The sequence below is a fragment of the Prunus mume genome, linkage group LG2 (assembly GCF_029339155.1).
Source record: "Prunus mume cultivar Tortuosa linkage group LG2, ASM2933915v1, whole genome shotgun sequence".
NCBI lineage: Eukaryota > Viridiplantae > Streptophyta > Magnoliopsida > Rosales > Rosaceae > Prunus > Prunus mume.
The window spans coordinates 31,267,822-31,285,414 of NC_142699.1; the positions used below are offsets into that span (position 1 = coordinate 31,267,822).

Here is a 17,593-nt window from a genome sequence, read left to right on the forward strand (position 1 = left end):
TTCACCTGGAGTTTGGGTTTTTTTTACTCTCCTTTCAGGTAAAAGCGAAATTAAAAGATGAAAAAATAAAATAAAAAACCCGAAAAGGAAGCAAAATTTAAAAGAGAATTTGAAGTGAAACAGAGCAAAAACCTTATCTGGAATGGAATTAGCGCTTTTTCTTCGGTTTAAAGAAACAGAGCTTTAAATAGCAAATACCCGCTGAATTGAGCCAAATACATCATTTTTAGTAGACCCACAGACGGACCATCACATCCCTCTCTCTTTCTCTCTCTCTCTCCGAAGAGAATCTAGGGTTTGTTTTGAACAGTGAATCTTTTGCATCAGCTGGTGGTGGTAAGGGAATCTGTAACGTTTTACTCAAACTTTGCTGTGACAAAAAAAGGTCCACCTAGGGTTCCCAAAACTCAAACTGTCTTTGTTTCTTTATCTCTCTGTGTTGCTCCTGTCGTTTCCAATACTTTGGTACTCTGTTCTGACCGTTTTGCTGTATTTGAATGCTTGAATTCTACTGGGTTTCTTTCCCTTTCCATTTCTATGTGTTTGACTGGTTGCTGCTGATAAAGTTTGTGCTTTTCATGGTTTTGGCTGTGTAGTATGCTGGGGCTTGCTGTTATTGAAGATAATATTTGTGTCTGCCTCTGATTATCCATGTTTTTTATTGGCTTTTTTCTTGCATTTCGATTGGTTGGATAGAAATTTGGGGGAAGGGAAAGAGAGAGTTTTGAGTTTTATTATTATGTTGTTTTGGGTTCTTCTCAAAACTCAGGAACTCGTATTAGTTACGTCTGAAATGAAGTCTCTCTTTGGAGCTTCCTAAAGAGGCTGTTTTTGCTTTTCTTAACTTTTTTATCGTCAAAGGGTTAATTTTTCATGTTATCTGCTGGTCTAAGCTCTCACTTGCATTGCAATGAAGTTTTTTTTTTCCTTTTTGCTGATAATTGGAAGTGAATGATAAGATAAAAAAAAATTCACTTAATAAGAACTGTTATTAATTCTGCAATTTGGATAATACTAATGAATCTTGCCATATTTTATTATTATTATTATTATTATTATTATTGGAATTTCCTCTTTTTAAAGCTGTTATGACGCCCATGTATCAATTACTTTTCAGCATGTAGTGCATTTATCTTGTACAATTTGAGAAAAGTTAGATATGAAGACCGATTATAAGTTTGAGAAATTTCTATCCTCTGCTTTCTTAGGACTAAATATTATCTTTGGACATTTTAAGTTCACATGTTTCAGAAGAAAAAAAGGTTATAAAATAAAAATGTACTTCTTGGCATGAAAGTTCTAAGTGTTCTCAGTTTAAGGAGAAATGTTAGTAAGTTTTTCTACTAATCATATGCTGTTGAAGTACTAGGGCGCCTTCTCTCATTTCTGGTTCTTTCTATTAGCTATAGTTTATACTTAATGTCTTACTATATTTGATCTTTACTTCGTATATTTTCTTGCTATAGTCCCCCACATATTGCCTTTAATGCCCTGCATATCTTGGCTTTCTCAGGGTTCCATGTGAGGTTTCTTATACTATCATAGTAAAAAGAGGGCATATTATATTCTGATAGCATGGCGACAGAAAGTCCAATCAGAATGTCCGAAACTAGTGGAAAATGGGCTTCCCATAAGAAGGCTGCAAAAATTGCACCATCCTCTGCTAATATGGCAGCAGAGGAGTTGAAATTGCTTCTGAGGGGCCATAGGCTACATAGCAGCGAAAATGATGCTTCCCCTAATCGAAGTGGAAGTGCACCCCAACCATGGAGGGTTCGTTTTTATCCATTGATAACCTTCTATCCCAGCAGCACTCTAGCACGACCGGAAGCTTGGCAAGTCTAAGTAGTGTTATTGAAAGGTGTGAATCTGAGGAACAATTACTTGCTGATCCAGCTTATTTGGCATATTACTGTGCCAATGTCAATCTTAATCCTAGACTTCCTCCTCCACTTATCTCGTGGGAGAATAGACGCCTGGTACGCCATATTGGTAGTTTCAGCCAGAATTGGGGACCTGTAGATGACAGTGGTAATGCTCCTTTGCATGTGTCTCAGGGATCACTTCCTACACACAAGGAAGAATCTGAGGATGACCAGTCACCCAAACAGGTTTCTAGTGATTGGGTAGATCAGACAAGCCAAATTTGGTCTGAAGAGGATGCAGCTTCATTGGTAGGCCAACACAAAAATGCGGGTGATTTAATACAGGTTAAAAATCGATACCTTGAAATTTTATTTACCAAGGTGCATATGTTCCTATTTTTAGTTACCTTGAGAATTTCATTGAATATAATTTTTCTAGTTAGGTTGTCAAGTTTTGAATCATTTTCACTTATTGACAAATGAAATAATTGTTTTATCATACTGTGAATTCCAAAGAATATTACTGCTAGCAAAACACTGGAGTTGATGTGGAATAAGTAATGACTGATTGCTTTTAGCTTGCTCTCATTACAATGTCATGGTTGTAAATGCAAAACCATCTTTTATTTCCAGGAAGATTTTGGTGGCTCTCCACAACCTGTATATAATCACTCTCGTACCTTAGGCAATGAAATACCTGAGGAATTCATTGATCAAAGACCTGTTTCCAGTTCCTTGCATGATCCCCCTATTAATGTGACAGCTGCCATTAGGACCACCATGGTTGCAACTTCTGCAGATAATACAGTACTTTCACTAAATGATGATTCCTCACCAGCCCCTATTGCAAGTTCTTCATCTCTTGATTTTACCAGGACTACAGGGATTAATGATGCTGGTGTTGCAGTTATTGAATCTGAAATGAAGGCTCTTAATGTATCTAACATGCTAGAGAATAAAAAAAATCAAGAACAATGGCAGCGCAGCTACCAGAATCATTTTCCGCAACACCAGATACACCAACAACAAAACAGTTTATCTCAACTTCAAAGTGGCAAGTCCCAAATAGCTTCCCAAGGAGCATACGTTGGCATGGATCAGTATCTCCATAGCACCACCAAGTTTGCAGCGGATGTACAGCCATTACTCCAGACATCTGGGTTCACACCTCCACTATATGCAACTGCAGCAGCCTACATGAGTTCAGCTAATCCATATTATTCAAATTTTCAGGCACCGGGCGTTTTTCCTCCACAATATGTAGGTGGATATGCTTTAAACCCCACTGGCTTTCCTCCGTATATTGGTGGATACCATCCTCCAGGTGCTGTTCCTGTTGTTGTTGATGGAACTGTTGGTCCAAGCTTTAATGCTCATACATCTGGGGTTGCTAATGGTGGCAGCATTTCACCTGGTGCTGATATGCAACATTTAAATAAGTTCTATGGGCAACTTGGCTTTCCACTGCAAACTTCTTTTTCCGATCCTATGTACATGCAGTACCATCAACAACCTTTTGTGGAGTCATATGGTGTTTCTAGCCAATTTGATTCATTGGCATCTAGAGGTGGCCTTGACTCAAAGAAAGTGTCCAATCATGCTACTTATTTGGATGACCACAAAATCCAACAACAGAGAAATGGAAGCCTGGGGAATTTGAACCCACAAAGAGGAGGGCCAGTGAGTCCCAACTATTTTGGAAGTGCACCAAATGTTGGTATTTTGATGCAGTATCCAACCTCACCCCTTAGTGGTCCAGTGTTGCCAGTATCCCCCATAAGTTCAGGTAGAAATACTGGCTTGTATTCCGGATGGCCAGGGCAAAGAGGCTTTGATAGTTTTGATGACCCCAAGATTTATAATTTCCTTGAAGAGTTGAAATCTGGAAAAGGCCGCAAATTTGAGCTGGCTGACATCACAGGACATATTGTTGAATTCAGGTAAGTTCATTTTGTGCTCAAATTTTGATTTCTTTAATAATTTTTTTTAAACAAGTAAGTCATCATGAATTTTTCAACTCCAGTGCTGATCAACATGGGAGTCGATTTATTCAGCAGAAGTTGGAAAACTGTAGTGCTGAAGAGAAGGCTTCTGTATTCAAAGAAGTTCTCCCACATGCTTCTAAACTAATGACTGATGTTTTCGGTAACTATGTGATTCAGAAGGTACGTTTCTATTTTTTCTTATCTATATGCAGTTAAAGAAATGTCATGGTTCATGCCATTTTATTAATTTCCATTTCCTTTCATTTCAGTTTTTTGAGTATGGAAGCTCTCAGCAGAGGAAGGAACTTGCCAAACAACTTTCAGGTCAAATTCTTCCTTTAAGTTTGCAGATGTATGGCTGTCGTGTAATCCAAAAGGTATGTGAGTGTGATAAGTGTTGCTAAAATATGTGTGGCTTATTAACCTCATGTTGCAGATTTATGTTTTTATGATTTGCAATTCTATAACACGACTCAGCTTTTCCTTTTTATGGGTGTAGATAGTCGAGAACAGTTTTAGAGGGGTCTTATGATTGAATTGATTGATATCTTAGCTTGACTTGTCTTGAAGTTTTGCTAAATTTTATCTTCATTTTTTTTAGTAGTGTACCTCATTCATATATATTTGAAGGCGCTGAAGAGGTCTTCAATATTAAGTGCTATTACTAGTGATGTTTAGAAGTAAACAACTGAATGCAGGTCCATGTGGCGGTAATTTATTAGGTTCCTGTAATTTGTAAATCTACATTTTCTTGGGTAAAACACAATTTTGGTCACTGTGTTTAGGCTTGAAAACACATTTGGTCACTGTATTTCATTCTGTTATCAATTTAAGTCCAGCTTTTAACTTCTGTTAACTAAAACTAAAATAATTCTGTTTAAAATTAGAAAATAAGATTAAAATAGAAAAGAACCTTGGAAAAAATTAAAACAATAAAACCCAGTATCCCTGCCCTATATACCACCCACCATCCCTGCCACTCCAACCCACCAAGCTCTCTCTTGAATTGATCCTCCCTCACCCCTCACCAGCCACCACCCCAACCTCAGTGCAACCCCCATCTTCCGCACCCAACCCTACCCTCATGCTAATCTTTAATAGCCACCCTCTAATTCATAATAAACTGATGGGTTTGTTTGTTTTCAAGACTGAAACTTTGTTATTATCTGATTATATAGGCTTGGCTGGAAAATGAGATCTCTAACAAGCTGCCAACAATATTTGCATAATGTAATTGGAACTGGAAGCAAGCTGCATAACATAATTGCCTTACTAGCATAATGTTCTTTCTTGTCCCAATTGTAATGCTTATATTATATACTATTTCTGTGGGTGCAGGCACTTGAGGTTATCGAGATTGAACAGAAAGTACAGCTTGTACATGAACTGGATGGACATGTTATGAGATGTGTTCGTGATCAAAATGGAAACCATGTCATACAAAAGTGCATTGAGAGCATTCCGACAGAAAAAATTGGGTTTATAATATCTGCTTTCCATGGTCAAGTTGCAACACTTTCAATGCACCCTTATGGTTGTCGTGTTATACAGGTATACTAAACTTGAGGGGTTTTTGCACTTCTCTTCCCCCTTTAATGTTCTTCCTTTGGTTATCACACAAAGAATGAACTTGTTTCCTGTGTTTGGTTCATTGTAGAGAGTTCTGGAGCATTGTACAGATGAGCTGCAATGCCAGTTTATAGTTGATGAGATCTTGGAGTCTGTTTGTGCTCTTGCCCAGGACCAGTATGGCAATTATGTAACCCAGGTTTGTATTTGGCTCTGTACTATAATTACTATCTAATTATGACTTAGTCTGTCTCTGATGAGTTAAGGTGCCTTTCTAAAGATATTATTTATGCATACCGGCAACTCAGTCGACTTCTTGGTGGTAATTCTTAATATAGAGCTAGCACAGTCACATGTTTATAATGAGAATTTTCGCTCTCATATAGGAACAGGATAGCCATACATTGGCAGTTCTAGAATCCTTAATCGTTTCAGTAAGACTCCTGTTCAAATCTCTTTTCAGATTCTGCCTAAAGATTATAGTTTATTTGTTAGGTCTTAGGTTCAAAATTTAACAGAATGACTAAGTATATTGCTGAGTAAGCAATGAGATAGTACACTATGCTATGCAAGTAATTGTTTGGGTAACTTTTTTGACAGAGGCTTTAGTTTGTGAAGAAAGAGGCTTCCAATAGTAAGAATAATTCAGATGGTCTAAATGGTTTGAAAAGGAATGCCTACTCCAGAAGTTGAGTAGTCCACAGGAGTGGGCTTGTGGCTAAGGGTGTAAATGAGCCGACCTGAGCCAAGCTTGAACAAGATGAAAGAACAATTGAGCTCGAGCTGTATCAAACTAATTTACAGTGATAAGTTGGCCCGCTTATATAACAATATCTTCAAGCTGGGAAAGATTAATGATAAATAGTGAATACGAATATAGATATTTTTTTTATAAGAAAAATAAAAATATAGATATAAACATAATAATTAAGATTTATCAGCAAGGACATTGGTCTTTAATAATTAAAAAAAAAATACATTCTTCAACATTAACTTTAAAAGTAGAAGCACAACATGGTACTATAAGAACAAGACATAGCCCATATAAGCATCAAAGAAAAGAAAATAAACAAAATGCTTTGATTTTGATAGAATTGCTTTGTAATCATCATTCAAAAGATCCTTCATTCCAAGTAAACTTATAAACAAGATGTTCATGAGCTTTACGCGCCGAGGCTTGGCTTGCTTTTATAACAAGCTGAGTTCAGATGACCCAAACTCGATATGAACTCAAGTTGTATAGAGCCGATTTACAGCTGTACTTGCTGCTCAGTGTCTGAGTCTACTCCAGAAATTGCCTGCCACACATACATGCTTACACTGTTACACACACAAGTTTCTATGTGAAATGACAACAGGAGAGGTGTTGAAGTGCTCTCTCTCTCTCTCTCTCTCTCTCTCTCTCTCTCTCTCTTGTGCCTATTTGGTTCCTCAAAACTCTTATGTATGCATGTATATGTGTAGGCTTTTTTCTCCCCAAATAGCTGAAAGTTGAGACAGTTATATTGCAAATATGAAATATCCTTTGCTCTAATGTGCAATACTTATTGCCAACTAAACTTCTGGATGTACTTTATGCTTCCAACTGCATATATGTTTTATTTATCTTTCAAGTGATTGATCTGTGTCAATTGTTGGGCTAATGAATGTTTTTAATGGTTGACAGCATGTATTAGAGAGGGGAAAACCTCATGAAAGAAGCCAAATTATAAGCAAGTTGTCGGGTCATATTGTACAGCTGAGCCAACACAAGTTTGCTTCAAATGTTGTTGAGAAATGCTTGGAGTATGGTGGTGCTGCAGAACGGGAACGGTTAGTTAGGGAGATTGTTGGGCACAATGAAGGAAATGAGAATTTGTTGGTATGAATAATTTCTCTTGATCCTTCAGTCCCAGTCCTATAAGAACAATCCTTCAGTTATATTCTGTATGTTTCGTGCGCTAATGCACACACTCGCACACTTATATATATCAATTTGTAGTTTTTAAGAGCGGTACAAGTAATTGGATTTTCAGGTCAGTTGCATATTTTGTGTTGCATTTGGAGCTTCCAATGTACTTTCTTTACCTTCATGTTTGATTTGTCTTAGGTAATGATGAAGGACCAATTTGCAAATTATGTGATCCAGAAGGCTCTTGAAATCTGTACTGATAGTCAGCGGGTGATATTAATTAATCGTATAAGGGCTCATACTCATGCATTGAAGAAGTACACTTATGGGAAACACATTGTGTCTCGGTTTGAGCAGCTTTTTGGAGAAGGTGTGTATTCTTAAACTTTAAACCACTCTTGCTGTACTAATGCTGCATGGATATGCATGTTGAACACTACATTAACTTGGAGAGGTAGTGGAAATGACCGAAATGCAGTTGAAGTGGAAATGACCGAAATGCAGTTGAAGTGGAAATGACCGAAATGCAGTTGAAGTAGCCTCAACTGCATTTGAAATTTCCTTATTTTTTTTCAGTTCATTGACTAGGAAAATCCACGCAGCCTAAGTTGCATACTACCTTCCGGATGCAAGCATCTATGTTTAATCTGCGTGTACGGTTAAATGTATGGCATAATAATCTTTGATGATGAGTGTCCGCTGTACTGCCCCCCTGGCGACTTTGCTAGTTTTGTTTTTGTTTTTGTTTTTTGCTTTTGGTCGTGTTTTGTAACTAATCTCTAAACATCTTTACTTGGTGATCCGGAAATAAATTTTTGAGCATCTCCAAGTGGTATACAGGGTCAAACTTAGCAGAGACTTCATTTGAATTTTCATGTTTCTGTCTTTTGACTGTACGGTTTGTTTTTCTTTGGCCTACAGAAAATCAATCAGGATCGTGATGCCAACAAAGGGAATTAAACAAGAATTTACTTTCAGTGAATCTGTGGTTTGTCAAAGCATGGAGGTAATGTGCATCCCCCTGGCAATTGAAGAGAATGGCATGAGATTGTGGCTGTGCCGCCTCAGTATGTGCGAAGTTGTCATGTGCAATTCGATAAGAGAGGGTTGATGTGGGTCGGGTTGATAGTTGCAAGTAAATATCTGTTTATCGTCAAGCAATATATACTTAAATACTTTTAGGATGATTTGATTGCAATACAACTCAATTGGATGGAGTAATTGGTAGGAAAACCTTGGTGCTGTAAATTTATGTAGCACATTATTCAGATGTGTGGCTTTCATGATAAGTTGTAGGCCTTTATCTTTTTTCCTTTTTCTTGGTTTCAGATTTCAGTAGGCCTTGATCTTTATGACCATATAAAAATTAGCACAATATCCTGTTCATTTCCAGAGTGACCTTTGAAGCACTTACGAGTGCCAACTTTTTGGGTCAAATATGTTTTGTACACCTGTGGATTGGGGTCTGACAATTTGCATCAAGTCTTGCAAAAATTGACTAAATTCTAAACCCTAAAACCCTTTTGATGTTTGACCCAAAAATAATAATACAAATTTATTAATAAATCAAATCCTAGACATGTATTTATAAAAAAAACTCAAACACTATTTAAACATGGAAACATACCCAAAATCAAGAATTGTATATTTTTTGGGTGTGTTTATAAATGAGTTTTGTGTGTGTAATGATGGGTTTTGGGTGTTGGGTTTTTTTATAATTTCAGTCCCTATTTTGGGTGTTATAGTGAAACTCTCAAATAAGGCTTCTTTAGCAATAATAATTTGGTTCATACCGAAAAACAGAGAATAAGGAAAACCCCTTGAAGTGCTCTCACGAGTTAAAATGTCAATACATTTCTCATTATGCGATCTTGGCTGTATGATAGCTGAGATGCTGCTAACACATTCTGAACACCTTATTTGGGGGCAACTTTTATGCATGCCCTTGTGAGGTGACATATGCTGCTATACAAAATTGTGTGTTTCTTTAGCGCCAAAATCCAAAACGATGTATTGAAAAGGCTCTCAGGCTCCTCTTGCGAGTGAATATTGATATAAATAAGGGAGAAAGTGTGCACGGTTTTCATGAGTTAAGTGCTTGTTCAAGGCAAATATTAATCTTTTATAGGTCAGTTTCAGTTGGGTTGGGTGTGCCTTACTCCCCTAACCAATCTTTTTTTCAATCTCGTTTTTTGTAAATCCTTAATCTTCCATTTTTATTATCACGCATGGACAGGTACAATCAATTTAAAATCATTGCATACAAATATCAATATTTAATTGATCTAATTTAGTATTTATTCAATTTTTTTTTATAATCCATAAATTAAATAAAATCGACTGAAATGAGAATCATTCTCTTTAAAAGTTGAAATACCGTGACTTGCACGCGGTCAAATTTTTTATTCTAAAAATGTCAGAAAAGTGAGAAAAATATACAAAACTTAAAACTTAAAAAGAAAAAAAAAGAAGATGAAGCTGCAACTCCCGGTCCCTCCGCCCCTCCGCCCTCACCCTCCCTTTATGCTCTCGTGAGTTGGGTGCTTAAGTTCAAGGAAAATATTAACCTTTTATAGGTGAGTTGGGTGTCCATCTTTACAAGTTCAAATGCAATTTTACTTGCATGGCAGAATACCGAGTATACTGTCAAGTGAAAGCATAACACGCGCTACAAAATCTAACCCATAAATAAAAACTTGTAACATATGTTAGTGCGTGTCACTCATCTTGCTAGAATGAGAAATCTCAACTCTAGTTTTTCTCATTTTTGTTCTGGTTTTGGATTGGATCTATGCTTTCCATCCAAGTCGAAAGCCTACCATGTTAGGAGATGATCTTGTAATGTTTTTGCAAGCATTGATGATTGACGGAATTCTTCTTATTGTATAAATAATGCTTAAGTAGACAGCTTGGGAAGGAAAAAAAGACACCAACAAAAAGCTTGGTTTGAGAATGATGAAAACAATGGGCCCAAACTGGGCTACAAAGTTGGACTTCAGAGACTTAAATCTGAGCCCATTAAGCCTGAAGCTTGTAAACCCATGCCACAGTGCTAGGGTTTAAGCTCTATCTGTCTCCTCCCTCTCTCTTTCATTTTGTTGTGTTTTGCGAAACAAGAAACAGAACAGAAAGCAATCATGTCTCGGCCAGAGCTGCAAGCTCCACCTGAGATTTTCTACAATGAAGAGGAGGCTCGCAAGTACACTCGCAATTCTCGAATCATGGAAATTCAGTCAGAGCTCTCCCACCGAGCCCTCGAGCTTCTTTCTTTGCCTGAAGATGGCGTCCCCAGGTTGCTCCTCGACATTGGTATCTTTCGAAACCCAGCAGCTCATCTTTCAATTTTTCATCAAAAAGCAAAAAGGGTTTTAGTTTTATTCACTGAACAAGTGAAAAAGCTGAGTGCTTGAGCTTTTCACTGTAGGTTGTGGTTCGGGTCTTAGCGGAGATACATTGTCAGAGAGTGGGCATCAGTGGATTGGTTTAGACATTTCCCGGTCAATGCTTGGTATATGTTTTTTGGGGTTTTTTTATACTTTGTTTCTAACTTTTGTTTTGCTTGCTCCCATGGGTTGTTTCTAAATTGGCATTTCATTTATTTGATAATTGGAGATGTTGCATTGGAGAATGAGGTTGAGGGTGACCTTTTGCTTGGGGACATGGGTCAGGTATCACACTTCAAGCACTTGATATGTTTGCTTATATCTTGTTTGCAATTCAGCGTAATCATTGAAAAGACAAAGAAAAGAGAAATGCATTCAACCCAAAGTTGTTTCTTTTTTATCAACAAAATGTTATGGTTCAACCCTAATTTTTTATTTTTGCAGGGCTTAGGACTTCGTTCAGGAGTTATTGATGGAGCCATAAGTATCTCAGCTGTTCAGGTTTGCCTTCTTCTTTTTTTCTTGTTTACTCGCCAATACTTACAATGAAATTAATATTTAGCTTTATTTTTTCTATGTTAGCATGTGCCCCTTGTCAGGAGTATTTTTATACTCCACTAGTTGAGAGCTTAAATGCCAATTATTTCCATTCTATTTTTAATATATGAACAATCATTTTCTAAATGATTGTGGTTTGTTTAATCCTTAAAGCTTTCCTGAATTAAAATTGCTATTTTATACCTCTTTTTTCTTCATTTGTAATTACTGATACTACTTCATGTATGGATTGTTGATAGTGTGGTATGGTCTACTTTATGAATATTTCTCCAATTTAACTTTTTTTTTTTTTTTTGGAATGCAGTGGTTGTGCAATGCTGATAAGTCCTCACATAATCCACGATTACGATTGAAGTATGTGGTGTTTCTTATTGGTTTTTATATCCTCATCATAATTCTATATTGTTGCATGCTTGAAATGTGAAGATAGGTGTATCAGGATCTTATTGGTCTTGGCCACATTAAACATAGGGTGAGCCTGTAATCTCTTCTTGATTGCAGTATGAGCCTTTTGTCTTAAATTCTTTTGCAGGGCTTTCTTTGGATCATTGTACAGATGCTTAGCAAGGGGAGCAAGAGCAGCATTTCAAGTGTATCCTGAAAATCTAGACCAGCGAGAGCTGATTTTGAGTTCTGCAATGCGTGCTGGATTTGCTGGGGGTGTAGTTGTTGATTATCCCAACAGGTATGCAACCAATGAAAGAAATCTTATGATAGGCTGTTAGTTTGTCTGAAACGATGTGGTTACTAAATTGCTCTCTAAGGTCTTTGCTCATGCATGAGCCTATATATATACTGACAAACACCTTGTAACCACTCCTGGTACATGAACCTTTTCAGGCTTTCCACATCAGCTTTTAAAAAAACAATAGTATATATCAGATCGACCCATGCACTGCACAAAAAGATCTGAACAATGCCAGTAAATATGAACAGATATGTAGTTTGGATTTTTATTCTGCATGGAAATTTGACATCCTTGACTAGTTCTTAAGGCATGCTATAATCGATAAATGAAATAATGGTAATTTCGAAAGGAGTAACAAGACCCTAATTTATGGGACATAGAATGGATTTGTTAAGAGATGTTGATGTAATAATTAGACAATTTCAGAATAAATGAAAATATCAAAGGCATTGTGGTATTCATCTCTGTGTATTTCGTGTTATTTATTTTCTTGAGAATACAGAAGGCAATAAACATGTAAAGAATGATTGCTGAACTGCTCATCATTGCTGTTGACTTGTGAATTAGCTCCTGAAGAAATTCAGGTCTTAAATAAATAAATAAATAAATAACCTTTTTCTCTTCCATTTTACAAGTTGCACTATCATTGTATGGTACAATGGTTTTATACATTTTCTTGTCTACATGTTCATTTCATCATTTTACCTTTTACTAGTCCTCTTTTGATTTCCTTTCAATCTAATATTTTCCTTGCCTGGATGATCAATTGAAAAATTGGAATGTGTTTCCGTAACTTAACCCAATGAGTGAAGCTTTTAAGAGAGTATTGCATGAATAGGATATATAGGAAAAAGGGTTAGTTTCTGAGTTCACATTAATTATCTTGTAACAGTTCCAAGAAAAGAAAAGAATACCTTGTCCTCACCTGTGGCCCACCATCTATTAGCACATCCACTCCCAATGGAAAAGGCGAAGATGGTGAGAGTTCCTCTGACAATGATAGTGAAGATGAAGACAATCAGACAGTAAGTTTTCACTGATGCATTTACTATCCTCATTGTTTTGCTTCATCAAGGTGATGTTGGCTAGCTACGTTGTCCTCTTCCGGTATAACCTTTCTATTATTCCACAAGGCGAATGTAAATTCCAAAGCACTAAATCATAGCTATTTATTTATTTTCTGAATTTCTGATGTGTTATTGTTTGTGTGAAGCAGGTTTCAATCTCAGACAGGCACAGGCCCAAGAAAAAACAGAAAATAACAAAGAAAGGCAAGGGAAGAGAATGGATAATAAAGAAGAAGGAACAGATGAGGAAAAAAGGAAATGTTGTTCCACCAGACACAAAGTACACAGCTCGGAAACGTAAGGCTCGGTTTTGATCTTACAGCAGGCCTAAATTTTGAGTGTTCTGGCGTTGGTGTGTGCTTGAAGCGGTTTATATGGGCTCTGCAAATGCATTTCCTTTTTTCTCAATAGTGCTTTAGAATACTGGCCATAAGCAATTTATATACAAATCTCTCCAGGTAATGGACGTCTGGTTGTAATATGACTATTCCTGTAACCTTAACAGTTTTGAGAAAATAGAAACTTTGTTCTGTTTTAAGGTATTGAGCAACTTAATAAAAGCCTTGTTTGATGAATGAATATAGTTATTAATTCCTTTTCACCTCTGCATTCATCGTTTTGTGATGATATTTTCTTGGAAGACTGGCTTGGTAAACCCTTGACATTACCATAATCCGGATTGCAATATGCAACTTCGCATTTGAGCCAGCTTAACTCCTTCAAAGTTTTTCCTCTTCTATTTGTTTGGCATTCATTTTTTCGGAATTTGCAGCTCAGAAATTAAGGGTGTGCAAGATCCAATCCAATCCAATTTTAATCGGTTTTGATGATTTGGCATATTGGATTGGATCCCTAGTTTCCAAAACCGATATTATTGTATCGGATGATTGATTTGCTTGAGAGAATCCAATCCCATCTAATTCAATTCAATCCAATTTAGTTAGCTTCGTACTTATTTTGTTTGTGTTAGTATTTATAATTGAAAAAGCTATGAACATTTTTAGCCATTTTAAGCCATTAGATGGAGTTATGCAATATATTATAGAATAAAAATAATTTTCTCACATTTCATTTATATTTTACATTTACGTCTATTAATGTGTTTGATTAGATTAAACTTATGATCCAATCGGATTGGACTGTGATTTTCCAATCCAATCTATATTGAATTGAATGCAGATGGCTAAATTATATTGATTTCAAAATGACGCACACCCATGAAAAATTGTCACTACCATCAATTTTGATGTTGAACCTTCAATTTTCAAATTTAGCGCCCAAATAACAAGTACCAAGCCATTGTGCTTGGTATTATAGGACAAACATAACTCAGGTTGGGAACCTTAAAAATCAAATTAGGAACGCAGTGCATACAGGACAGACTTCGATGGCTGCACAGTACATATATACCTCCACTGCAAAATAAGGCTTAATAGTGACGACTCTTTTACTTGTATGGAACGTTGTAACCACCACCAAAGAAAATGTGGTGAAGAATTACGGGAGCAAAAACTAAGCTGGATATAAACAGCTAAATAGATGAGAAATACAGAAAACAAAGCCAAACAGAGAAAACTTTCAACAACACAATCATTTAAAGAGTGCCATCAAATTGTCTAACAAAAATTTATCAAACAAAACTTTTCATGTCTCATATTCTTATCCAACAATTCACAAAAATTCAACACTAATGCAAATTGAAAAAGGAAACTAGTAAGATTATGACATAATATATAACCCGAAAACCACTGAGTTATGACTAGATTAATCAAAGAGAGAGAATCCCATGTCATCATCACTCTCCTCCTTTTCTTCCTTCTTCTCCTCGACTGGCGGAGCCTCTGCAGCTGCCGCACCACCTCCAGGAGCTGCAGCAGTTCCGCCTCCAATAAAGGCGCCACCGCCGCCGCCACCACCAACGATCACCTGTACCAAAGAAGTTTCAAGTTATGGATTCGGCAACACAACACTACAACCATTGAAAAGGGATTAGCAAGCATTAGTATCACATATCAACCACAATTGGTCCTCTTTAAACCAATGGTTTCCAAGGTTTTTCTCAACACAAAACTGCCATACGAAACATATTGCATCGGGAAGTGCTTTTAAACTTTGGCTTTTCACTACAACAGACAATATCAATAGAATTAAAACAAAAACAAGCGTGAGTGCTTATGTGAACAATTTGGGCAACATAATTTTTATTAAATTTGAAGCATAAACCAAATACATGGGTGTTTGACCATTTAGAGCTTATTTTCCATGTAAAACAATAATTTCATTCAATTTCTTGCAATAATCGATTGCAATTTTCAGAAATCACAAATCAAAAGAAAAAGCTCCAAAACAATCCCATATGCACGATCAAACCACATATCATAAACCCATAAAAAACCAACAATAAGCAACCAAACAAATCAAAGAAAAATCCCAGATTTCAAAATTCCTTGTCTTATCAAACCCATAAAATAAAACACAAAACTAAAGAAATCGAAGGCATAGGATCATACGACCAAAAACAAAAACTCGAGATTTAGTAGAGAAAGACCTGGAAGACAGCTGATGTGGGAGTGACTGGAGAGTAGGAGGTCTGAACCCCACCGGAAGAGTCGGTAGAGAGAGCGGTCTGGACGAGCTTCCTCTGGAGCTCGAATGTGGAGGCAGCAGAGGCCTCAAGGTCTCCATTGTGCTGCTTCGCGCTCCACTCTCCTCCTGAGGTCCTCAACACGAAAGTGAACACTCCCATGGCGAATCGAAACCCTAACCCTAAGTTTCAGATGTCAGTGCTTTTGAAACTCGGGAGACACTGCGGGCATGAACGGCGCTTCGTTTAGTGATTTGCTCTTTATGTAGAATGCGATGCCAAAACCCTAGCAGGCACTCGCGAAAAGTCCTATTTGTCTGTAAGATCTAGGTAATTTTCTGAATGTGATTGGGGATGGATTTGTCATTACAATCCTCGTTTTTGTGGGTCAACCGTCAATGCGGACCCTAACAAGTCAACGAGCCCCATAACTATTTTATTGATATTTAAATATTTTTTTCCTTTTTTTTATTGGTATTTTTTCCTTAATAATGATTAAAAATTGTAAATTAGTGTAATAACACATAAAATGCGATGTATAATCTTACAATTACACTCTTAAAACCCAAATTTAAACTTGAAAAGCAACGAGAAAAAAAAGTTTAAATAGTAACTGCAAGAGAATGTGAAGCTCTATCTTCATCCCCACCCTATTAAAGCGAAGCAAGAATTGGGTTAAATTGTCGTTCCTAATTACAATACCAAACTTTGCGGGCTGAATTGACCAATACTTAACATGAACACGAATAATATTAATTTTAACTCAGATATTTTTATTTTATTAGGACCTTTCTTATTGAGATAGGTAATAATATACTAAACTAACACACACCACATATGCTAAGACTCGAACCCAGGACCTTGCTTGAGGGTAATTGCTCTAAACTACTACACTAGTCACTACTAGGTCCTTTGCACTCGATGAGATTTTTAACTAGCATTTTATGGTTAGGTACTTTTTCTTCCATTTCTTAACACGTTATTGTATTAGCGGAAAAAGAGCCTTAACTTATCCTAATTCTGATTGTTACTCTACTCTCCCTTTCACCAGTTGAACTCCAAGAGCGAACGACATAATATAATATGCTTCACCAAGAAAAAGTGATGTTATTTCCCCTCTCCTATTTCCCCACTCACCTTATCTTTCTACCCATCATGTAAATTTGAAAAAACATAATCCTATCTTTCCACCTACCATTATTCCTACAATACCCTTTAATTATTATTTTCTTTTTGCCAAACGAAATAATTTAAAAGGCAAAAAGAAGCTTAATGAAACTTAACAATCAACTCTTGCAATCATTATTCTTTTTTTCTTCTTTCTTTCTCTGCAATTTCTCCACCCAATTGTATAGGTTTTTTTAACCTCTTCCTTTCTCTAAGTTTGGTTGGTTTTGGTGGTGGCTTGATAAAATTCTGGGTTGGGACCTAAGAATGGGGCCCATGTTCACCACATTATCATAGATTCCGAACCTCTGCATTTAGCATCGGTGCATTTACACTCATTTAAAAGAATGCAAACCTTTATATTAATATAATGATTTTAATAAGTCAACGTCAGCAAACTTGTATTAAACTAAAAATTTATTAGTTGCACCTTATTATCATCATGGGGCCCATGTTCACCACATCATCATGGATCTCTAGTCTCTGCATTTAGCATCAATGCATTTACAATCATTTAAAAGAATGCAAACCATTAGATTAATCTAATGATTTTAATAAGTCCACGTCAGCAAACTTATATTAAGCTAAAAACTAATTAGTTGCACCTTATTATTTCCCCAGCAAATCGCAACTACACCCTACCCCACACTGCCAGCCATGGCTGCCACCTCCGTCTCCCTTCCCCCCCTCCCTCCCTACCTACCTATTTGGGATAGGTGACTCAACAAAGCCTAGGAACTAATAATATCAAATAATTATCTTTAATACTCATCATCAATTAATAGATTCATTAATGAATTGTGTAACGAAGTGGGCAATTTATAGGATTTTCGGGG

At 36.6% G+C, this 17,593-nt stretch overlaps 3 protein-coding genes across 3 annotated transcripts; 2 read left to right on the top strand and 1 right to left on the bottom strand.

The window, feature by feature from the left end:
• The first annotated feature begins 196 nt into the window (after positions 1-196).
• On the top strand, positions 197-8,622 carry LOC103323569 (pumilio homolog 6, chloroplastic-like). The gene is given in 11 exon segments (XM_008225570.2): positions 197-336; positions 1,514-1,756; positions 1,759-2,210; positions 2,499-3,805; positions 3,889-4,030; positions 4,120-4,227; positions 5,189-5,401; positions 5,508-5,618; positions 7,086-7,280; positions 7,509-7,680; positions 8,232-8,622. Coding segments are annotated over 10 exon segments (2,901 nt in total). The 5' UTR covers positions 197-336; positions 1,514-1,575; the 3' UTR covers positions 8,252-8,622.
• Positions 8,623-10,387: 1,765 nt separating this feature from the next.
• On the top strand, positions 10,388-13,581 carry RID2 (S-adenosyl-L-methionine-dependent methyltransferases superfamily protein). The gene is made up of 8 exons (XM_008225572.2): positions 10,388-10,619; positions 10,735-10,818; positions 10,923-10,978; positions 11,138-11,194; positions 11,556-11,605; positions 11,784-11,936; positions 12,832-12,964; positions 13,156-13,581. The coding sequence occupies exons 1-8, from the start codon at positions 10,448-10,450 to the stop codon at positions 13,318-13,320; spliced, it is 870 nt and encodes a 289-aa protein (XP_008223794.1). The 5' UTR covers positions 10,388-10,447; the 3' UTR covers positions 13,321-13,581.
• A 1,001-nt stretch (positions 13,582-14,582) lies between these two features.
• Positions 14,583-15,873, bottom strand: LOC103323571 (60S acidic ribosomal protein family). The gene is made up of 2 exons (XM_008225573.2): positions 15,555-15,873; positions 14,583-14,932 (listed from the first exon to the last, which is right to left on the bottom strand). The coding sequence occupies exons 1-2, from the start codon at positions 15,750-15,752 to the stop codon at positions 14,771-14,773; spliced, it is 360 nt and encodes a 119-aa protein (XP_008223795.2). The 5' UTR covers positions 15,753-15,873; the 3' UTR covers positions 14,583-14,770.
• Positions 15,874-17,593: the final 1,720 nt, after the last annotated feature.